This window comes from Haliotis rubra, unplaced genomic scaffold (genome assembly GCF_003918875.1).
Source record: "Haliotis rubra isolate DU_JTF1 unplaced genomic scaffold, ASM391887v1 Scf256, whole genome shotgun sequence".
In the NCBI taxonomy this organism is placed as follows: Eukaryota; Metazoa; Mollusca; class Gastropoda; order Lepetellida; family Haliotidae; genus Haliotis; species Haliotis rubra.
Genome location: NW_025766625.1, coordinates 1,211,900 through 1,236,287, shown reverse-complemented (window position 1 = coordinate 1,236,287; position 24,388 = coordinate 1,211,900). Strand labels below are relative to the sequence as shown.

General features: G+C 40.3%; 3 protein-coding genes and 1 long non-coding RNA gene across 12 annotated transcripts in view; 3 read left to right on the top strand and 1 right to left on the bottom strand.

Annotated features, from left to right (window-relative positions):
* Positions 1 to 2,392: 2,392 nt before the first annotated feature.
* On the top strand, positions 2,393 to 7,953 carry LOC124279762 (baculoviral IAP repeat-containing protein 2-like). 2 transcript variants are annotated; one of them, XM_046715638.1, is made up of 6 exons: positions 2,393 to 3,171; positions 3,235 to 3,285; positions 3,726 to 3,841; positions 6,535 to 6,583; positions 6,761 to 6,850; positions 7,071 to 7,953. In XM_046715638.1, the coding sequence occupies exons 1-6, from the start codon at positions 2,520 to 2,522 to the stop codon at positions 7,301 to 7,303; spliced, it is 1,191 nt and encodes a 396-aa protein (XP_046571594.1). In that variant the 5' UTR covers positions 2,393 to 2,519; the 3' UTR covers positions 7,304 to 7,953. The 2 variants fall into 2 exon arrangements, with proteins under 2 accessions (XP_046571594.1, XP_046571593.1); XM_046715637.1 differs by having other exon boundaries at positions 2,393 to 3,285.
* Positions 7,954 to 10,595: 2,642 nt separating this feature from the next.
* LOC124279771 lies at positions 10,596 to 11,833 on the bottom strand. Its single transcript, XR_006899481.1, has 2 exons — positions 10,760 to 11,833; positions 10,596 to 10,626 (listed from the first exon to the last, which is right to left on the bottom strand). It is a non-coding gene; the product is annotated as an uncharacterized LOC124279771 (long non-coding RNA).
* Positions 11,834 to 11,989: 156 nt separating this feature from the next.
* Positions 11,990 to 24,388, top strand: part of LOC124279767 (E3 ubiquitin-protein ligase XIAP-like) — a 21,381-nt gene continuing 8,982 nt past the window's right edge. Inside the window, exons 1-5 of one of the 8 annotated variants that reach the window (XR_006899477.1) lie at positions 14,091 to 14,441; positions 15,369 to 15,675; positions 16,101 to 16,243; positions 16,943 to 17,747; positions 17,809 to 20,170. Coding sequence is in view for 3 of the 8 variants with exons in the window: in XM_046715643.1 (XP_046571599.1) it covers positions 14,433 to 14,441; positions 15,369 to 15,675; positions 16,101 to 16,243; positions 16,943 to 16,990 (507 nt within the window). In the remaining 5 variants the exon portion in view is untranslated. The other 7 variants (XR_006899479.1, XR_006899478.1, XM_046715644.1 and 4 more) reach the window with 7 other exon arrangements.
* LOC124279783 overlaps positions 22,723 to 24,388 on the top strand; it is a 36,581-nt gene continuing 34,915 nt past the window's right edge. Inside the window, exon 1 of the mRNA XM_046715663.1 lies at positions 22,723 to 23,509. The gene's annotated coding sequence lies outside the window, so the exon portion shown is untranslated. The remainder of the gene's footprint in view (positions 23,510 to 24,388) is intronic.

Sequence of the window (24,388 nt, the reverse complement as noted above, 5' to 3'; positions counted from 1 at the left end):
GGATATAGCCATTGACACTTTCCTCAGCCAGGTATGTATGTTATTGATCACTAAACATTTCTTTCATTGTTATTACTTTACCGATGCATTTTAGCATTTCATGATTTATAAACTCTGAATTGTGAGTAGCGTTATCAAAATAGTTTGTGCTATAACCAAGCGCCTCTCTTCAACCCGGTGAATTGCGGGGGCGGTGGGGTAGCCAAGTTGTTTGATTACGAGGAAATAGCCATTGACACTTTCCTCAGCCAGGTATGTATGTTATTGATCACTAAACATTTCTTTCATTGTTATTACTTTACCGATGCATTTTAGCATTTCATGATTTATAAACTCTGAATTGTGAGTAGCGTTATCAAAATAGTTTGTGCTATAACCAAGCGCCTCTCTTCAACCCGGTGAATTGCGGGGGCGGTGGGGTAGCCAAGTGGGTAAAGCTTTGGCTCGACACGCCGAAGACCCGGGTTCGACTCCCTACATGGGTACAATGTGTAAAGCCCATTTCTGGTGTCCCCCGCCGTGATGTTGCTTGAATATTGCTAAAAGCGGCGTAAAACCAAACTCAGTCAGTCAGTCAGTACTACAGTAGCCTCGCGCATCTTGAACAGAAACGTCATATTTGCCTTGACTTGGTAGACTGACTGACTGAGTATGGTTTTACGCCGTTTTTAGCAATATTCCAGCAATATCATGGCGGGGGACACCAGAAATTGGCTTCACAAATTGTACCCATGTGGGGAATCGAGCGTGACGAGCGAACGCTTTAACCACTAGGCTACCCCACCGCCCCTGACTTGGTAGACACCCTATCGATCTCAATGCATGATACTTTTCAATTTTCTTTATTTCTAATAACGAATATGGAACTAAGGTGGTCCGCACGGACCCGCACCGAATGTGGGCGTTTCTGAAAGCGTCCTCTGAGATAATCGTTATTATGAACTGCTGTTTAAGAGTCACGTGTCAACAGATCCGCACAGTTAGCTCAACTCATGGCCGAGATGTCTGGCAAGGGGCCAGGTATATGTTAATCATTTATATAACCGTCGCGGCACACGTGAAGTTCACAGCTTTGACAGGTTGAACAGTGGATTTAAGGAAGACCCTATGCGAGTGAGCACACAATTGGCTTTATTATCATTTCTATCTTATCAACAAAACGTTTATAATAATGACTCACGCTGTGTAGAATACTCCATAGATCACACTGTACAGCGATTACTTCCACTCGGCTACTGAAAATAACACAGGCGGTCTCAAACCTGTAAACCTGTTGTGCAAGTTGTATAACACAGCGAGGTGACCGGTAACTGTTACTGATTGTATCTAAATGATTAGGATATAATTACACTATTTATTCATTTGAATGTCAAATCCAAGATTTGTAAAGGATTTCCGTCTTCCAAAAACGTGACACGTTGGATTGTATGGTCAACTAGAAGTGACTGACTGACTGACTGACTGACTGAGTTTGGTTTTACGCCGCTTTTAGCAATATTCCAGCAACATCACGGCGGGGGACACCAGAAATGGGTTTCACACATTGTACCCATGCGGGGATTCGAACCCGGGTCTTCGGCGTGACGAGCCAACGCTTTAACCATTAGGCTACCCCATCGCCCCGTCAACTAGAAGTGAGAGATGGCGAATTGGACTGTCCTTTTCAGTGACAACACATACATTGTAAATTATAAATGCTGATTTATTTTACACAGCCCTCGAATTAAACTATAATCAGTAAATGCGTCATTGTTTCACTTGGTTGTCTGGACAAGACTCGACGGCTTACAACGCATTTTTGTGGCAACGGTATTGCTGTGAGTCGTTTGTTATCAAACAAACAAGTACTTATTCTAATTCAAATATGAGAGTGCTCAGGCGGAGCATGCTGATTATGCCGTCATTACTGATTTTCAGTTATTTCACCACTACTTCCTTCTACGCCCAATGACCCGTGAAGATCCGGATTACAATTGATATTCGGTAACCAATGTTTGTCGTAAAAGGCGACTAATTTGCTTTGGTTGACACATGTCATCGTATCCCAATTGCTTGTATCGATGCTCATGCTGTTGATCACTGAACTGTCTGGTCAAGACTCGAGTATTTACAGACCGCCGCCATATTACGGGGATATTGCTGAGTGCGGCGTAAAACTGAACCCCTTCATTCACTCTACGCCCGATGGCACAGAGAATCGCAACTGAATATTTTTTGGCGTTGACGTTTTGTAGTTTCCCAGAGAAATGTAACGTTAACTTGACGTGTTAAGTGTTCCACAAATAATTGCGGATCTATTTCTTCATTGTAAATGACAAATAAGCATGTTCTTAATGATTTGTTTAAATAATCATGTGTAAAATATTTCACTTCGCTTTTTCATTTTAGGGCTCATCAAATCCAGATTATGTAATCACCTCCCACATATGATTGGAATATTATTGACTCTCTGGAACAAACTTTATGTAATCACATAAACGAGAGAAAAACAGAGTGGTGAATAACAACGACCTTCAATTATGAAGAAAAAGAAGTGCACCAAGGACTTGGTTATACTATGGTATGGTACGATACTGGTGATTGAGGTTGACAGACGTATGGCTGTGAGGAGAGTGTTCCTTTTGGCCATCAGAAACCTCAATATTCACCAACAAGCTGAAAGCAAACCAGCGAATGTGTTTACATACTGGAAATCTATGCTGTTTTCTATCATTATATCTGTATTTCCATCAATATCTCTGCGTGGAGACTTTGATGCCCTAGTGCGAAGAAATGGTACTCTTCTTCAGGACATCATGCGATTTGAGGCAATGCGCTGTAAGTCCTTTAATGGCATGACAATCGCAGTGTCAGCCCTGGAGTTAGCGAGACAAGGGTTCTATGCGACAGGTAATGAGGACGAGACAAGATGCTTCAGCTGTGGCATCAGACATAGGCACTGGAGACAAGGGGACAAACCTGCCGATGTGGGGCACAAGGCATGGTGTAGAGATGGCTTTCATTGGAATATCCGATTTGAAGAAAACCCTTTGCCCACGAATTCTGAGATGCAGACTCGCAACCAGCTTGCCTTCCCTACTGATTTTGATATACATCGCAGAAGACCGGACGCATCGAGTAGTTCTCATACAAATCCTGCAGTTCGTCAGAACAATCCTGTAGCAAGTGGAGTCGCAAATACTATCAGCATGAACCAGGATCCCCCTTCGACAAACAGATTCTTATGTCGTGGCATCAATATCACTCAACCCACAGAACGTACAGGAGCAGGTTTTATCTATTCAGGTCAGAAAAAAAAATAACATCATTATAACCAATCAGTTTTTGGGGGGGCTGATGTTCATATACAACCAGCCACGTTTAGAAACTTCCAGCCAGCAAATAAGAACATATACATAATCTATTCAAATAGTGGTATTTTGATAACATTAACCTGCTAAAGCGACACTGACACACAATGAGACAAAAAATGAATGCTAAAATGTCTCTTCCTCAAATACCATTTGAACGAGATAAGCTTGAATTCTGATTGTGATGGCGAATAATAAGTTCATTATGTAATCTTGTATCATTCCCCTCGGGATTGTTCTGTGTTTAGGTAGGAGCACCCTTTCTCCATGACGTTAACTTTATGATAACCATTCCATGATATATTGTGTATTAGCGTCACGAGTATTATGGTCGACACCACCTTTACACTAAATATATTGATGCTTGCATCGAAGGTAACCGAGACTATGTCCAGAGTCATTCGTGTGGGATGGAATTGGGAAACCTGGATATAGAGTCTGTAAGAAGACAACAACTACACATAGAGCTCATGGTCACAATCGCCAGCCAGGTCTGTCTGTCTGTCTGTCTGTCTGTCTGCATGCATGCATGCATGCATGTATGTATGTACAATATACCCTGGTGTTCAGGGGAAAACATGGCATTATATCCAGGGTAGCATTATAACCAGGTAGGACAGTCAGGGGACCTGTGTAATCAACAAGGTGATTGAGCTGATGTCTTCTATAATGAGCCTTGAATGGCTAACCTCAGCTGCTCGGGACTGCAGGTTACTTATAGGTGGCAGGAAGTGTATTGTGACATACTGGAGCGGCTAAGAAGATAAAATGTGCATTTAAAGATAAAAGCATGAAACTTTGCATATTTATGGGCCGATGAACTTTTTAGGATATGGAGGCACTCAAAATAATTTCATTTTGCGCATGCGCAGTAGATAAATGATATTTTGCCTTTTCTGGCTACCGTTATATATATAGTTTTGGGCCTGTCTTCAATACTCTACTAGGACGACTTTTTTTTAAATACTGACCCAAAATACTGAGCAATTGCCATATAGTGCTCTTACTTCGTGTGGGTTGGAAGCTGAGGGAGGTTCTAAGCCTACATCTCTGTATGTTCGAAGTATCACCGATCTCATCCAGAAGGAAATAATTGTTCTGGCTACTTCTGCTGTGAAATATCTCATGAGCGGGATGAAGAGTCTTAACTTCAGACGTCTGGTGCTCGTTCTACGTAGATCGATGCCTAGGACTCTAGCACAGACGCAGTGATAAGTCTTCCTTATCTTCATTGCAAAATATTGAAGATAATCATGCGATGTGAAACTGTCAGTCTGGTTGACTTTTGGCAATAAAATCCAAACAGAGACGAAGATGCACTGTTGCATTGGGACCTACAGCTTCTTTGGATAGAAGTGTTTCTATCGCATCTGTGAGCTTGGGTTGTAGGGTTTCTGCATAATCTATTTGCGGAAGATAGGGTGGAGCAGTGGCGTCGTGTTCACCAGAATGGTATATCTGTTCCTTAAGATTTTGTGATGAATGGGTCTTCTAGAAGATCCCAGTTTGGCCAATACTTCCATGTGAGTCCCACTCATGCTGAGCAGATCTGGTAGGAGATAGAATCCTGGTACTTCTGCTGGTTGACCATGGACAAAGGCATACGTTCTTTGTCGGACTCTGGATATTTGAAGTGTGATATCATCGCCTTGCTGATGGATCTGGACATGGCGAGGTCCAGGAAGACTCGTCTGATAATAGTATCAGGCTGAGCAAGCTGGGAAGACCCTTCGTTCTGGTAGCTCTGGTTCTTGATGACTTACAAAGTTGCTCCAATTGGTGGTAAGGTGAAGGAGGACGATCCTTCGATGGGGAAGCTATAGGTAGCCCGTCTGCAATCCAAGTTAGCTGATTGATGTTGGCCCTTCATGGTGTGAGTCTAACCCTGTTGGCACTAATTTGAGAGAGTGAAGAGACAGAGACTTGGTCACGATATTGACCATTAAACAATAAAACCAATTAAGTATGATTTCCACAGGAAAAAAAGACTGCTCCCTTGCAAAAGACAACCTGAAGTATCTCCCTTGCTTGCCCTTGAGCCATGAAGTTGGGGAATAATCACATAGATTTTGATTGTTAAACATATCCAAGACGTTTTATCCTCCCAGCATGTAATGTGGGGGGATATAGTCGACGCCTCGTCCATCTGTCCATCCGTAATCATTTTGTTTCCGGAGCTTAACTAAACAAAACGTTCAATATTTTTTAACAAACATTGGTAGATATAATATCAAAGAGAACATAAAGTAGTGCCTTTTGCAATTTACAGATTTTTGTCATTTTTGCTTGGGTCCCATAGAAACGATTTTAACTCGAAAACCGTTCAATATCTTTCTTCAAGACATGGTAGATATATCAAACAGAAGCCAAAGTGGTGCCTTTTGCTATTCGCAGATTTTTGGCATTACTATTTTTCTCAGTTTGGGACTTCAAACCGTTCAATATATTTCTACAAGACTTGACAGATATAGCAAATAGATCTTGAAGTAGTGCCTTTTGCTGTTTGCAGATTTTTGGCATTTATATGTTTCATGATTTCCATGGAAACGATGAATCCAAAAATATCAAGTTGGACTTTAATAAGCAGCTGTCAGATGATTTGTGTTTTTAAATTCATGGGGGTTCTTTTTATGAACCTGTAAATCACTGGTTATGAAAATTATAGGTGTGTAATGAATGGCAATATTCAAGATTTAAGGGGCAAAGCTGAAAATAGTATGTCAAAGTTTATGTACTGCGCATGCGCACAAGATACAAAATTTAAGGTGCCTCCATATCTGAAATTATTTCAGACATGTTCTTTTATATGTTGACCAATTTTGGTGCTTGTATAATCAAATGCACAATTCTTAAGAAAACTTGGTCTTAGCCGCTCCACTGTGTTATCCTATCTGGGATTACAAGACTACTTAATGAGTTTGGTTAATTAATTTGAGTCATGTCAATTAACCAAATATGTATGTATACTACATGCAACCAGTGTAATTGGCATTATAATCAGGGGAAAATGACTTTTGTTCTAAAGCCCATTGGCAAATGTGATTATATCCAGTTTGGCTTTATAACTAGGGTATTGTAAAGGGAGGAAATCCGTTCTGGAAAAATATGGCAATATATCCTGGGTGGCATTATAACCAGGGTGCACTGTACGTGTATTAACTAACAGTTCTTTACGTTACTATAGGAAATCGATGAACGCCAGGACACTTTTCGCCTAAACTGTCAAGAGCATGGTGAGTTATCAAGGAACGTCATTTCTGAAAATAACAGTATGATTACAATCGCCTAAACACCCCAACTGGTTACATCGTGTCAACATCCTTTCTAAATAGTCATTCTGGTGCAAACCACACTAAACTCTCATGTAGAACGCTTGGGCCTATCATACCGAATGGTTTACACTCTTTCAGAACTGGTAGAGATGTTCAGCAGATGCCTTAAACTTGGCTTTAATCAACAGGAAGTCGAACGTGCGGCGCTTCGAGTTCTGAATAAAACAGGTAATTTTTCTCATCTGTCTAATTGCTTCATGGCTCTACCATTTGGCACTTGAAAGTGAAACAGCAGGTGGGAAAACAAAACCTGAATTTCACATTCATATAGAACATTTAACATTTCATTTATTTAAAATGCTTTATATGACATTCAAATTCATAACGGCAACCAGTTTGTAAAACAACTTCTAACAATGATAGTTTGTATGTCATTCCATTCCTGCAGGAACATCATCACCAACTTTATTGCTTCTTCTTGATGACTTGTTGAGGGATAGAGGTTCTACAGTACAGTTTGGAGACAACGCAACATGTAAAGTGTGTCGGAAGGACGCGGTCAACACCATCTTTCTGCCTTGTGGACACAAGCTAACCTGCAGCAAATGTGCCTCTGAAATACAAGATTGCTTGCAAATTAGCTGCGGAGAAAGGATAAGGGGCTACTTACATTTCGAGTAGGCATCCCCATGGGCATCAATTGTGCTCCCCTTCTTGCGGATCTGTTTCGTTATGCATATGAATCGGCATTTCTGCTTGGGTTGACAAAATCAACATAAGCAAAACTTCTTGGCCAAATGACTTTAAGATTCATGTGCACATATATCGATGATTTTATATAGTTCAATAAACATCTAAGAGCCATTTCCCTTCCACTGATTACCTACCTGAACTTGAAATTAAGGAGACAAGTGAGACCGCCTCGTATTTAGATCTATGCAGACAGATTCAGAGTGATAAAATCCTGTTCATTCCTTTTCGAGAACACCTGGTATCACCACTATTGCATAGTGATTCATGGACACATGCTCTGTCATCGTATCGCATGGCAACAATCACTGGATAGTCTGGCCCAGGCTAGATTTGTTTACAAAGAACATTGTACAGCTGCAATACTGGGGAAAAACAAACATATTCTCATGATATAGTCACAATTGTATATGGAAAGCGTTTTGTCGCTTATAGTGTGCAAAATATCATTTGTCTCTGTCGTCCTTATGCTCAGTATCAGTGGTATCAAGTGCTTGAAAATACCTAAGCATAGCTATGTGCATACTTCTGTTCAAGTACTTGTACACGGTGACAAACAAGTAAATGGTAAACAAATTTGATTTAAGATTTGCTGTGTATATGTTGTTTATACCATTCACCTGATGAAGGAGTAAGCATATACTCCGAAACGTCGTGTTATTCACAATTAAGAAGTTGACATCCATAAATATTGCTTTTCTTCTGTTTATATGTTATTTATTTGCTTCTAATATACTTGTATCATTCTGTTGGTAGGGGTGGTCTGGGAAGGGATAGGGCGTGGGGCAGGAGGGGTAAGTTTTTCCTTTAGTGTTTAATAGGGGTGTGATGTTCGGGAGAGAATCCTTGTAGTATTCTGCGAGTCCTCAAATAAGATTTATCTAAGGGGGTTGAAGTCAAAATAGGAAATCTCATCGGACCTACTTGTTTCGAGTGTGTTTACTAAAATACTACACTCTCGAAGGGAATGTAGTACAATTCAATTTCCAAATTGTTCCTTTCTGTACCAACATAACACTTATTTGTTTACATCCATCATGAATAAATTAAAAAGCATACTAATTCCACAATCCATGCATATAGTGTCAGTGTTAGACATATGCACGACACTTTCTTTGAGCCTAAGATACAATATACTATGTTAAAAGAGCTTGTATGAACTGATAAATTGATCTGAGGATGACATAATTGTAATCACTACAAGACAAATCTTATGTATAACAGCTTCTATTTGGTTTACCACCACGTTTCTGGGCTAGCTCTTGCTTATATGTCAAAGCTAATGCTCTCTACAACAGGTCTTGTGCCCCATGGTAATGTCATGGTAATGTTTTCTTTCTTCATGTGTAGTTTCTTAAAACATACGTATTGTTTTAGGCTCAGATCCAGTTGCTCATAAAGTTTTGTCCTTGCATCACCAGAAGATGTCAACACAGCAATTGATGTATTCCATGCAAAATGTCTACGGATGATACCGATACGACAGGACATGCTTACTCTACTTGCGAACACGGGGGACATCACTGAATTTCAATGATTATTTTATATACTGTACAACACTATTTCGCCTAATTTACCCAATGGACAATTTCGGGGGATAATCAAGGATGGACAATTGAAGCTGTATGTACAAGATGTATCATATCATATAACATTAATTCTGTTAAGCTGTGTTGTTATCTTCACAGTTGCCTACTGTGGTCTAGTACCATATATGGTATTACATCAGTTTTGACAGAGGAGCGATCCTGCACTCTTATAACGAGAAGCTACATGGTTCGTTATCCTGTTTTTAATATCCTTGGATTGAAACTGTTCATTTTTCCCAATGTGACCACTTGCAGTCTACAAATGGATTTCTCTGCTACATTGATCAGATGGTGATTGTGTCACAGATGTATATATACGTATGTATAGATGTGTACATATATATCTACTAAAATGTATCTGTTTCCTGACATGTTCATATGTGTGTCTATGTATCTACATATGTAAATACGTGTGTGTTTATACGGTGGACTTATTTTACCCTCTTTTACTTTCCTTTATTACACAGCATATTATGTAGTCTCAACCGTGTACAATATTTTCCAGATATATTCATCCAGGGTTAGCCAATGCACACATTGCTTTACAGCCCATTCACATGTGTTTCACGGCTATTTTGCCCTTCACACCAAATGGAATCTGTTTGTAATGATTGTCAAAACTCGGTATTCTTTTGAACTGATGAATAATGTTGGGCTGTTTAAGTGTAAAATTTATATTAAAATATCGAATATAAACTCACACGCAAAAGAAACGCAAGTCTAGTATAAAGTATATATGCACTTATTTTTAACCGTATATAATACAAATACCAACAGCGTCAGATATACAGAAATTTGAGCAAGAACAGTTCATTGGCAACAAGAATAGATGACGTCATTACATTTTGTTACAGCAAAAGAGTTGCGCAGATTCTAGTCATTGCCATGACGTCATTCAATACCTGGTGTGGCCACCATTAGCATTGATCACTGCAACACATCTCCTGTACATGGAGTGGATCAGGCGATTCGTAAAGGCCCTGGGGATCCTCCTGCACACATCTCGAACAGCTGTACGAAGTTCATCAGCAGTTGTAGGCACTGGTCGCACTTCATTCAGGCGCCTTTGAACCTCATCCCACAAGTGCTCGATAGGGTTCAGGTCAGGGCTGAGAGCTGGCCACGGTAGGACACGGTGTTGTTGAAGAAAGTCCATGGTAACTCTTGCAGCATGTGGACGAGCGTTATCCTGCTGGAAAAGGTGGTTACGATGTCGGGCGAAAAATGGAACAACATGGGGTCTGATGACTTGGCCAATGTAACGCTGAGCTGTGACCCTATGTCCTCGACCTTGACTCACATTCTGGAAGCACATTGGTCCAAGTCTCGCATTAAGTCCAATTCTGGCCCAAATCATGACACTAGGTCCATCCCATGCGACCCGATGCAAAACGATCTCCCTGATGTCGCCAAACTCTGACCCTTCCATCTGCATGTGACACACAAAACCGACTCTCATCAGAGAACATGACACGTCTCCATTCACGTTGACGCGAGTCTTGATGACCCTGTGCCCACTGAAGTCGTGCTTGTCGATGCTGTGGTTGGAGGACAGGACGACGTGCTGGTCGGCGACATCGTAGGTTGTTGGAACGCAGACGTCGGATGACAATGTCACGGCTGATGCGTCGATAATGCGTTCCTATGGTGTCTCGAGCAGTCTGGCTTGCTGTCAGGAAAGGATCTCGCTGGTGTTGACGTGTAATGTGTCGATCTTGTCGAGGGGTGGTGACCCTAGGTCGGCCGCTTCGGGGAAGGTCATCTGTAGTCTGCGTTGAGTTGTATCTATGCTGGAGACAGTACAGTAGATCGTGGTTATGTTGACATTAAAGTGACGGGCAACATCTTGGACAGACTCTCCAGCTTCCAACCGTCCGATAGCCTGGTTCTTCTCAAGTTGATTTAAACGTGGCATTGTTGAACAAAGAGTGACTGGCCAAAGATTTTGGTTCAGTTTTATACCCACTGGAGATGGTGACAACTCGTGCATGTTTGATTGCATGTGGAAAGTGTGTATGGTGCCCACATCGCCATTGAAGCGGTGCGTTCTGGCGATTCGTTTTTTCCTTCTGTTCCCACACTGGCTTTGCAAAACGCAACAGCAAATGTTAACAACACCATCAGCCATCTTTATTTATCAACGTTGTTATAATTTTAGGGGTCTGAGTTTAATTCCCCCTTTGAGTAAGAAACTTGCGTTTCTTTTGTGTGTGAGTATATAAAGTAACAGTGCTGTCAATCTGTGTTACTAAGTTGGGATCAAACGGGAACGTCAAATTCCCATTTAATTAAGAGAACATTATATATTGTATTGTGGACACTAGTTATGTGCTTCTGTTTTATAACATTTTTGTCAATTCTAAAGCTCTTTTAGCTAATAAAATTATGTCGGATTCCAGTATTATTTGTTATTGCTACGGCAATACTGTATCATTAGTACCACACTGCTCGTATGTATGCAGGTTTACATGTTACAGAAAGTGTATCGTCAGAAGTTTTATAATTTCATAAAATCTCGTTATAACCGTGGTTACTGGTTTAGGAACATTTTTAATAACAGATTCCTCTTACAGCATAAGGTCATGAATATCACCATTAACATACAGATGAAGACCACCAAGTCATAGGTACACACAGATGAAGACCACCATGACACAGGTACACACAGATGAAGACCGCCATGACACATGTACACACAGATGAACACCATCATAACAAAGGTGCACACAGATGAACACCACCACGACAAAGGTACATATAGATGAACACCACCATAACACAGGTACACACGGATAAACACCACCATGACATATATACACAGATGAACACCACCATGACACAGGTACACACAGATGAACACCAGCATGACACAGGTACACACAGATGAACACCAGCATGACACAGGTACACACAGATGAACAGCACCATAACACATGTACACACAGATGAACACCACCATGACACAGGTACACACAGATGAACACCACCATGACACAGGTACACACAGATGAACACAATCATGACACAGGTACACACAGATGAACACCACCATGACGCAAGTACACACACAGATGGACACCACCCTGCTATTGGTACACACATACGAACACCTCCATGACACGGGTACACACAGATGAACACCACCAAATCATAAGTACACACAAATGAACATCACCAAGTCATAATTTCATAAGTACACACAGATGAACACCACCATATCATAGGTACACACAGATAAACACCACCGTATCACTGGTACATACAGATGAACACCGCCATGTGTCATGGTTGTACACAAGTTTGCACTGCTAAGGCATGGACGCATGTAATCCAAAACAGTCCAACATACCCGAATATTGTATTTTTAAAAATATGTTTGGGGTAAAATTAGAATGATTCATATCAAGAAATCTCACCAAGAAAGCGTTTTCCGTTTATTACGGTGACAAAATAATCTGTACGTAAGATATTTGCATAAAAGCGGCCCACGCAAATATCAGGAAAATAACTGCAATCGAGGTGGACTATCACAGCCAGGCGCAGCACAGCCAGCAGGTCACCGTGACTTCCTCCACAGTCAAGCTCTCACACACAAGCAACGAGTGTCGCGTCAGTTGATAACAGCTTGCGTCGTCTACAAAAGAAGGACGTTGGAAAACCCAGTCAAAGTATAACGCTGACGTGGCCACTGAATATAATTTAATTCTACACTGTAAAGGTAAATGCACAGGAATTTGCTTACGAATACGAACTAATGCGTCAAACATTGCAAGAAAATAACTGCATGCGTCCCCCATTTTCGATTATGAACTGCAACTGAAGTATATAGATATAATACAAATATACAATTTACTCCCACGATTGTCATATATGGCGCTCACGTAAAGATTTTAGCATCATCATTTGTATTTTAGATTAAAGCATTGTTTTCTAAGACGAGAAACAATGAATATGATAATATTTCACTTACAACAATAATAAAAACATAAGTTGAAGAAAATGTACCAAGGAAGACATTGATGTATGAATCTGTTTGCAGAGCTGAGCATAAATTGAGTTGATGAATTAACCAAGCTGATAACCCATCATGTATCACTAACACTCCCTGTCCATTTTTTTTATGTCTTGTCACAGGAGAATCTACAGAAGCCTGTAGCTTTGGAAGTGTGAGTATGGTTTTACGCCGTTCTTAGCACTATTCCAGCAATATCGCGGCAGGCGACACCAGAAGTGGGCTTCACATATTGTATCCATGTGGGGAACCCATGTCTTTGGCGTGACGAGCGAACGCTTTAACCACTAGGCTGCCCCACCATCCCCCTTTGGAAGAGGGTCTCGAGGCTCCATATCAACTACAGATTTCAGGACAGAAATCATGTCCTTAATGACACTCATGCATTTGTTTTGTTACGAATACGGTTGAACTAACAACATGTGCCTCAACCAAACAGACATATTAAGTTTTTTAAAAAAAGGGCACAATAACGTTTTGAGAATGGACCACTAAATGGTAAAACGTCAACACTAACAGAAATCTGTGCTTATGAAAGTGATTGATTTTCATGCTCTAAACTGTGGACAACAGACAGTCAGGCGGCGAGGACGAAGGGTATAGTGCATTAGGCTTCGGTCTGTAGCGACTACGCTTCAAAACCTGCGAAAACAAAAGATGCCACCAATTTAAAAAGTGAGAATGGATGTGAAGTAGCTTCCACTGAACAATACTTGGGCAGAGTTACTATTACATAAACAAATTCAGGTAGCCAGTTCAGTGATCTATTCGCTCACATTTGTAGGACATTTGACATCATCCGAGTCAAACTGACGACACATTCTTAAGGCCAGATGGAGCAGTATCGATTCCGTTAGTGTTTAAACTGACATGATACAGTCAACCCTACACACTATAACAATCGACCAAATATATCCAAACAAACCAGGACTCTTCAGCTTTGATGAGTCACGTACATTGTCTATTTATAATGCCAACAAAGTAACTGTACATTATCAACGTCCGTGGAAGCTTGCATTGCAATAACCACAATCATAACCCCTAGATGTTATAGCCCGGGCAGGCTATCGGGACGCTAAGCTACATACTGAAGACAACAGTTGAGTTGGACGGCCATGTCATGTTTGCATTGACATGCTTGGTAGATTTATTTAGCAGTGATGTATCAGTGAATTGTACATATATTGCGAGCTGTTCCCGAATGAATAGCAATTGAGGGAAAAGAGTACAAGAGCTCGTATCAGTACAGGCAATCCGGACGGCAAAATATATACTGGAAACAAATAATTGTGTTGGAAGAGCATGCCATGTTTGCATTGACGTTTATTTATAGGCTTATTCGCCGGTTATAGTGACAAAATAATGGATAGATATATTTGGCAGTGATGTGTCAGTGACGTGTATTTATATCTCAGAAAAGGAGTACAAGAGAGGTGGAGCTCGTATCGGCAGGACGCTTATGGATACGGTTTGTGTAATCACATTAGCTTCCTTCTAAGTGAGGGCGGTGGGGTAGCCTAGTGGTCAAAGCGTTGGCTCATCACGCCGAAGACCCGGGTTCGAATCCCCACATGGGTACAATGTGTGAAGCCTATTTCTGGTGTCCCCCCGCCGTGATGTTGCTGGAATATTGCTAAAAGCGGCGTAAAACCAAACTCAGTCAGTCAGTCAGTCCTTCTAAGTGATAGTCTAGCTTCCTTTTAAATCCGAACAAACAGGTGCTGTCATGACAATTAAGGAACAAACGTTCGACATGGTATTGACCATGTGTGTTGGAGGTGTTTGTCATTGATCTGTTCGCAAAGGTATAGACCATTTGGGTTCAAGAGAGAACGTTGAATGATTAAATAACTCGAAATAGGGATAAGTACACCACACATAAATAAGACACATGGTCCTTAAACCCCCTGTACCCAACAGGATCTGAAATCTGACGTTTTATGATCGTTCACGGAAAGAGTTGTTTAAGAAACCATTATGTAATAATGTAATATCGTGCTATTTTCACGCTTCACGGTGAGGGGTGACAAGCGGCTGGTGTAACAACGCCGGCACGCACTTCAGGTGCAACTCAGCAGATGATCCCAACTAGTCAAGAAACCGTCGTTTGTCACCTCTCGCTGTGAAGCGTGAAAATAGCACAATATTACATGATGGTTTCTTAAACAACTTTTTCCGTGGTCGATCATCAAATGTCAGATTTCAGATCCTGTTAGTTACAGAGGTTTTATGACTATGTGTCTTATTTATGTTTTGTACACTTATCCCTATTTTGGGTTATTTAATAATTCATCGTTCTCATCTGAATCCAAACGGACTATGTTTTTAACGTTCTGGTACATCTAAGTATTAAAACATCTTGCAAAGAAACATTAACTTCAATATTGATTTGTAGATGGACAGCAGTAATAAATACAGACACTTCCTGGACGACGAGCTGGTCTGTATACCTCGTGCGCTGGTCAATTGGCGAGTAAATATACATGCTCATCTAGCACGAGCACCGCGCGAGCCACAACCTCTTACTCTAGAGGCGCTTACCAGAATCAGAACCACCAGTCCTGGCAAGCACATGTGTCACATCCAGATGTGGAACTTCGAGAAACGCCTGAAGACCCTAAAGGACATAGCATCATCACTGCTACAGGGGGTCTCGGAGATCCAGCTTAAGGATATGGCAAATGCCGGATTCTTTTACTCAGGTAAATACATTTTTGAAAGCACTGCTAAGTCTTGTAACGTTATAACTCTAAGACGCTCGTTGAGCTCTCATAGAAAGAACACGCTTGTGATTCTTAAAATAGTTTATATGTTTTTTATATGTTTATATGTAATCTTTTGTCATGAATGTTGTTGTTGGTTTGTTGTTTAACACCGCACTAAGCAATATTACATCTATATTGCGCCGGTCGGTAAATAGTAGAGTCTGGACCAGAAAATCCAGTGATCAACACCGATCTACGTAATTGGGATACGGTAACATTTGTCAACCAAGTCAGCGAGCCTGACAACCCGATCCCATTAGTCGTCTCTTACGACAATCATGGGTTGCTAAAGACCAATGCCAACCTGGATCTTCACTGGTCGAGTCACGATATAAATGCTATCTATTAGCTTTTGTGTACAGGCCAGGGGAACACACTTATATGCGCCCATTGTGGTAACATTCTTCATGACTGGGTTGAGGGTGACTGTCCCTGGAAGCGCCACGCCGAACTCAACTCCAAGTGTCCTTTACTGACAAGAGGTTGCAGTTTGGACAAAGCAGGGGTTAGTTCATGCTCACATTCTTATGTCTTGTATCTGAATTAGTGTATCTTTATCTGAATTAGTGCTTCTTTATCCTGAACTATCTAGTCTAGTAAGGCTTTGATCGTGTAATTTGGTTGTCGACAGTATATTAACAATTATCTTCGTGCCTACAAATAAACAACATGTTGCAATCCAATAAATCCTTGGGCATAAAACACATACGTAATTTGACAGAAAGAAACTTTTTAACTAGTTTTAACTAATAATTGATAACTAAATCTCTAAAGACATGAGACACTATTGCACGATATAAAACCTACTTGAACGAAAATATAAGACCCAGTATAACAGACCATTTTATTCATGCTGGCTATAAGAATGCTATTGGGTTTTATGTCATGTAGCGGCACCAGCGTATCCCCAACCCACCCTTCCTTGCCTAATACCCACCCACCCCTTCCCCCATGATTTCCGTGAATTGATATATCTCTCTCGTCTCAAACCTTTCGTTTTCCACTTGTGTGACTATGTTTCCACGGTGTATCGCCTATTGACTGTGCATTACATGTACATGTGACGATTACATAAGATGAACACTTCACTCTAATTCCTGGGGAATGAATTTATGAATATTGTATTTGTAAACAAAACTGCGTATTAAAAGTCATAACTGGGGATCATCCATAGTGCAATGAAGTCATTGTGTCCATCTTTCAGGAAGTGACGTCCCTGCGAAAACGACACAGTTCTGGCAGTGCAGGCTGACCAAGTAACGCCAAACATTCCGGATGACATCCTTATCTACTTATGTATGCTTCAGCTGCCTTTAGTAGTTTTATGTTAATATATGCTACGTTGCTTCCTAATACGTGTACAAAAGCATGACGTTTAGGGAATGTAAATATTACGTAATTGACAAAGTGAAATTTACATACCGAGCACGAGACATGAACCCTGAACATAGGGATACAGCTGCTGAAGCAAAAGTATAAAGCAAATTTTAAAGCTATGAAGCTTGGAAATTTAAGGGAAGCTAAAAAAAAGTATGCTCTGTTGAGTGAGTGAGTGAGTGAGTTTGGTTTGACGCCGCTTTTAGCAATATTCTAGCAACATCACGGCGGGGGATAACAGAAATCGGCTTCACACAATGCTCTGTTGATATGTGTGAAAAATAGAATATACTCTTTAGGCAGAGAATGCTATATTGATATGCCAGACGCAGATAATATGCTCTGGTATGTATGTCAGACAGGGGGAGTATGCTCTGTTGAATTATTAAGCACAAACAATATGCTCTGTTGATTCGGCAAATACAGATGGTATATATGCTTTGTTGATTCAGCAGACACAGAAACTATGTTCTAGTGGTTCGTCAGACACAGAAGCTGTGTTCTGTTGATTAGTCAGACTCAGAAGATACGTTCTTTTAATCCGTCAGACACAGAGGCTATGTTCCGTAGATTCTTCAGACACAGAAGGTATGCTCTGTTGGTTCGTCAGACACAGAAGGTATGTTCTATTGGTTCGTCAGAACACAAAAGCTATGTTCTAGCTTCGTCAGGCACAAAAGCTATGTTCAGTAGATTCGTCAGACACAGAAGATATGCTCTGTTGATTCGTCAGACACAGAAGATATGCTCTGTAGATACGTCAGACACATAAGGTATGTTCTATTGATTCGTCAGACAAAAAAGCTGTTCAGCTATTGATTCGTCAGGCAAAAAAGCTGTCTTATCTTGATTCGTCAGAAAGAGAAGGTATGTTCTGTTGATTCGTCAGTCACAGAAGGTATGCACTGTTGATTCGTCAGTCATAGAAGCTGTGTTCTGTTGATTCGTCAGACACAGACGGTGTGTTCTGTTGATTCGTCAGACACAAAAGCTATATTATATTGGTTCGTCAGACACAGAATGTATGTTCTGTTAATTCGTCAGTCACAGAAGTTATGTCCTGTAGATTCCCCAGACACAGAAGCTATGTTCTGTTGATTCTTCAGACACAGAAGGTATGCACTGTTGATTCGTGAGTCACAGAAGCTGTGTTCTGTTGATTCGTCAGACACAGAAGCTATGTTCTGTAGGTTCTACAGGCACAGAATGTGTGTTCTGTTGATTCGTCATACTCAGAAGCCATGTTCTGTAGATTTTTCAGACATAGCATGGATGTTCTGTTGATTCGTCAGACACATAAGGTATGTTCTGTTGGTTCGTAAGAAGCCATGTTCTGTAGATTTGTCAGTCACATACGTTATGTTCTATTGGCTCATCAGACACAGAAGCTATGCTCTCTTAATTCGTCAGACTCAGAAGGTATGTTCTATTGGTTCGTCAGACACAGAATCTATTTTCTATTGATTCTTCGGACACAGATGCTATGTTCTGTAGTTTTGTCAGACACAGAAGGTATGCTCTGTTGATCCTCCGGGCACATAGGCTTTGTTCTGTTGATTCGTCAGACACAGTGCATATGTTCTGTTAATTATTCAGACACAGAAGGTATGTTGTTGTGCTTCGTCCGACACAGAAGGTTTGTTCTATCGTTTCGTCAGACACAGGCGATACTATCTCTTGAGTCGTCAGACACAGAAAGTGCCCTCCGTTGATTCGTCAGACTCAGAAGCTATGTTCTGTAGATTCGTCAGACACAGAAGGCCAGGTTGATTCGTCACAGAAGGTATGCTCGATGTGTTGTTCGTTTGTCAGACACAGAAGGTATGTTTTGTTGATTTGTCAGACGCAGAAGTTATGTTCTATTGCTTTGTCAGACACAGAAGTTATGTTCTATAGTTTTTTAGATACAGTAGATATGTTCTGTTGGTTCGTGAGACGCAAATTATGAAATCAGAAGTTATGCTATGCTGATATGTCAGACACAGGGAATGTACTCTGTTGATGTGTCAGACAGAAAGTATGCTATGCTGATTGTTGGATACAGGGAATATGCTCTGTTGATATGTCAGACAGAAAGTATGCTATGCTGATATGTCAGATACAGGGGATATGCCCTGTTGGTATCTCAGACACAAGGAATGTGCTCCGTTAATGTTTCAGACACAGAAAGTATGCTATACTGATATGTCAGGCACAAGGAATATGCCTTGTTGATATGTCAGACACTGGGAATATGCCTTGTTGATATGTCAGACACTGGGAATATGCTCCGTTGATATGTCAGACACCGGGAATATGCCTTGTTGATATGTCAGACACTGGGAATATGCTCTGTTGATATGTCAGACACTGGGAATATGCCTTGTTGATATGTCAGACACTGGGAATATGCTCTGTTGATATGTCAGACACTGGGAATATGCCTTGTTGATATGTCAGACACTGGAAATATGCTCTGTTGATATGTCAGACACTCGGAATATGCTCTGTTGATATGTCAGACAGAATTTATGCTATGCTGATACGTCAGGCACAGGGAATATGCCTTGTTGATATGTCAGACACTGGGAATATGCCTTGTTGATATGTCAGACACCGGGAATATGCTCTGTTGATATGTCAGACACTGGGAATATGCTCTGTTGATATGTCAGACAGAATTTATGCTATGCTGATATGTCAGGCACAGGAAATATGCTCTGTTGACATGTCAGACAGAAAGTATGCTTCAGACACAGAAAGTGTGTTCTGTTCATATGTAAGACACAGAGAGATATGACAGATAAAACCAGTATGCCCTGATTATTAATGTGTCATCTACAGATATTTTAGATAAAGAAAGTATGCTTTGTTGCTATGTGGGAATCTGATGTTATGCTCGTTGACAGGTAAATAATTTCTCTGCTGTTATGTCATATGTCACATACAGTGTATGCTCTGTTGATATGTCAGTCTCAGAAAGTATGCTCTCTTAAAGTTGACACCCTATTCTTAGGCTCGCAGTACTATCTTGGACATGTATTATGTAGCTCTAGCAAATAAACTCTGCACTTTCTTTTCTTGTGACAGTTTTCTTTTCGAAGGGATGGATAACCCGACCCCTAACCTACCAGAATAGTCTGTGACGATACGGGTTGGAATTGGTGTTCCACTATTCGTCTCAAGAGTTGACTGACGGGTTTGGCTGATGCATGGCGTGGTATACCAACTGAGTAAATCGATGCTGATGGTCTCAGTCACTTGTCTTGTCCACACTCTATTATGAACAGACCCCCCTCATATAGTCAGACAATTACTAGGTTAGTAACCCCTCTCCACATCCCCCACATCCCCCCTAAAAAGAAACAAACAAAAAAACCAACAAAAAACAAACATAAAAAACAAATACAAACAACAGTGACTGATTTGTTTGTCACAATATGCAAGCAATTCAAATATGAAGTTTTCATCCAAAACAGTGTTCCACAGGAGATATTGCTTGTGCGAGATCAAACGAGATATCGTTTTGACAGTAGGTTTTGTACAATGCCTTGACAATGCTATGACGTCATGAACTTGAAAACGTCACAATGCTATGGCATGGCCGCCCTGCAAGTCTAATGATAGTACCGTGTTCAGAGATGTACATTTTTCATTGAAAAATAATGAAGAGTGGTTTTCGATGATAAATAGAATCTCACCCTCGTGTCTACTGATAACAAATATATCAACACTCATATTTGTAACTATTTGTAACTGATATCAGTAGACACTTTGGTGACATTCTCTATATAATCGAGTATTACGATGTGTGTGAGCTGAGTTAAGCGCAGCCTTTAACAATTTTTCACTTACATCATGGTGTGTCAACTGACTTTAGGATGAACACCCGCAATGCAGATCTCAGACGTTTACCACTTACAAAAAAAAAAGCACGAGCACGGATTTGTCTCCGAAAGAGTTGGAAATCGGGGCGAAATATGAACACCGTGTGAATTTAGTGGATCGAGTGGTCACGCCAGATCACTTTGTTCTGAGCGTGTCATCGTACGATGACGGCGTGGATTCATCTCACTGCCAGTCACAAGTCTGTCTAGTCCAAACACGAATATTTACAGGTCGCTATCATGTAGTGTGAATATAAAATAACAATATGTTAAACAACCATCTTCTTCCAATTCCTTGTCACTAACGAAATGGCCAAAACTTATGCCTGTAAATGCAAAATAGAAAGCGCGTTACAGCCAAAATTATAAATCAATTTATTTGAATAATGGAATAATGATTAATGTCAACAGATGTTGTCGAGAAGAATAACAGGGCCTGCTTTCCTGGCAGCAAACGCCATTCACACAAGTGTTTGTTTGTTCCAATATTAAGAACTGTTGCTATGCGACGATTGAAAAACCCAGCAAGTTACTGTAAGATGATCGATCACATTGTTTAAGTCACGACAATAAAACAGCCAAACTGACCTATTTTTAGGACAGTCTGACCCGTGACAAGGAAACCGAAACGTGTGAAAATAATCATTAAAATTATTTGAATTCTGACCTGACCCATAGGATTCCTCTTGGATTCCATATATTTCTTGTGCCTCGGCAAGAATACATTAAATGTAATACCACTTGAAGTAAATGAAAACAAAAAGTAAAAATGGTTCTTCCAGCCTGAAAATGATGTGGTTGGGTGCACAGTCGTAGTGATAACTGGGACCATGAAGATACCCTTCATTTTGAAAGTTAAATTTAGGATGTATTGTTTATGTTTCAGAGAGTTTTAAGAATAAATATGATCGGGGGTGTATGAGAAGAAACGGATAATGATATGGAGCCAAATATACGATAGTAAAATCTTTCATTGACGCATATTAATATATCTCGGCCAGGCGTTTTAGCCAAGAGAAGATGTGCCTTGACATTGGTGGTATTTGTTTGGGCTTATGATGCTGGGTGTTTCGAATTCTTCAATGTTTTATGTGCGTGAATACGTTACAAATGGAGGTCTTTCAGACATATGATACGATGGTTTGGACATTCAGTATCTTTTAATGCTATAAAAGCTGTCCTCAAAAGACAGTTAAACAAACATTAGCATAGTTGCCTTATACTGAAGCAATGTTGAGAGCAGAGAGCTGCATAGCATATCTCATACTTCAGAGAACACCAGCATTCTGCTTTGTGAAGGAGAATTATCTCAAACATGTAAGCTTTTTATCATATAATTTTCGTAAAGGGTGTTTAATGGGTATTCATATGTGTGTCCATACTAATGGAGGCTTACTTCAAAAGGAACTAATATACTTTGACTTCATATCAGCTCTCGTGGCGTATGTGTTTATCTCAGTAACAAGTAGCATACATGATTAGCGAAAAAATACTCCTTACACGCATTTGTAAACGTCTGTCATTATATATTTAAAGGAAGTATCCATTTCCTTTAATAATACAAACAATACATTTCGGCTTTAGAACTTTTAAATGTCAGTTTTATGGAGCGACAAGAATGGATTATTTAAAAAAGATATTGTTAAACTCCCAAGTGACCTACGTTGAGATCCCAACGAGACCCATTTTGAGCATACCCGAGTTTATAGGACATAATGATAGGCTAGACTTCAGGTTGTACACACCACCTTATCTCGTCGGGTGAATAGCGAGATCTGCGACCTTTGATAATGTGCATACGGCTTAACCAGCAGCATAGTATTATGTATTATGGGCCAGTTGAATTTTAGACATGTCTGGTTTGCACATGATCGATCAACAGCTGTTGGAAAACACAACTGAATCCAGGAGCGTTCTATTCATACTGCCAGCGCAGGTAATGGTTTTGTTGAGGGCAAGGATTGGTGAACACAGTTATGTTTTCGGGAGGCTCAATAACACTTTGAAAGCCGGCAACCAGCAGTCACACGTGAAGCGTTCACAGTTATCGCCGCGGCCATCACATGATTCATAGCCTGTCGTAGATTGGTTGGTTTTCTTGGCTGTGACGTGCCCATGAAAGCCTTCTGATACCGTACTAGTCACAGTATTGGCTGACAGAACGATGTAATCTATAAGTGACTCATTTCGACCAAGCTTTCCTTGAAAATGGGAGGGTAGACCCGTATCGCTTTCCAAGAAGTAGTTGTCGTGTAGGTGAAATAAGTGTTTGGACCACTAATACTTGTTACATATTAACAGTTTATGTCCTGAAAATAACTTCATTATTAACGTTTTCAAGAGACACACATGCTCTATGAATAAGGACACTTGCATGGATATATTTATCCCGTGTTGCTCTGGTAAGGTGATAAATAACAAGATTTGGCCAGGGTGTCTCAACAAGAGACCGGGAAGGATACCACAGCCACGTCACATACGAGGATCTAGGCAGCCCTGACGCTTTGACATTGTACTCTTTCTTTACGGTAGGTCAATCTTGTGCATTGCGTGTTACAGTGTATGACGAAAGGGTATTTTTAGTCAGTGAAATGGAATTATTTATAGCGCAGTGAATTCAAAAGGCGCTTCGGCCTAATGTTCTTTGTGCGTCATATGCTTGCCTTTTCTGAAGCAATGTTGAAGCAGAGAGCTGCATATCTGTGACAAATGTTGCACTAGAAATGATAGCTTGACTCCTGGATACATGTTGATTTGCTGCAGAAATTAATACCTTATGTTCATAAAATTAACATCACGTGTCACAACTTAAAGTATAAGTGTGTGTTGTATGTGTGTGAATACATGTACACACCTGAAGAGCAGTTGAACTTGTTTATATACATATATTTATATGTATGTATGTGTTTGTGTGGACTGTCATTCTGTCTGTGTCTTTTTCCAAAAATGTTTAAATATATGATATCATATTTCTGCTTATTGCGTATACTTTGTAATGTTATCTAAATATTTAAAAATGTGTGTATATATCCATTATGAAGTCGGCTACCTGAGGAGGATAACTTTTTTCAAAGCGTTTTTGACAATAAAATATCATCTCTGAAATGTTTCTGATTGCTAGGGAGGTCTGCAACATAGGCAATACCATACAGCGTTGACGCTTAACAGTGTAATTAACCTATTTGTTCGTGCACCTTGCTAATGAAAATGTTCTTGTATATGTTCCACATGATCATTTTGTGTGCAGTCAGGCAAGGTAAGCCTTCTTGGATAATTGCTATAGCAGACAACAAACGATTGGCAACTATCCATCGAAAGAGATTATTACTTCCCACAAAATAACATCATATGAAGTGGAACGAGTCAATGTGTGCCAAAGGCGATATTTTGAATTAAAATACTGGAAT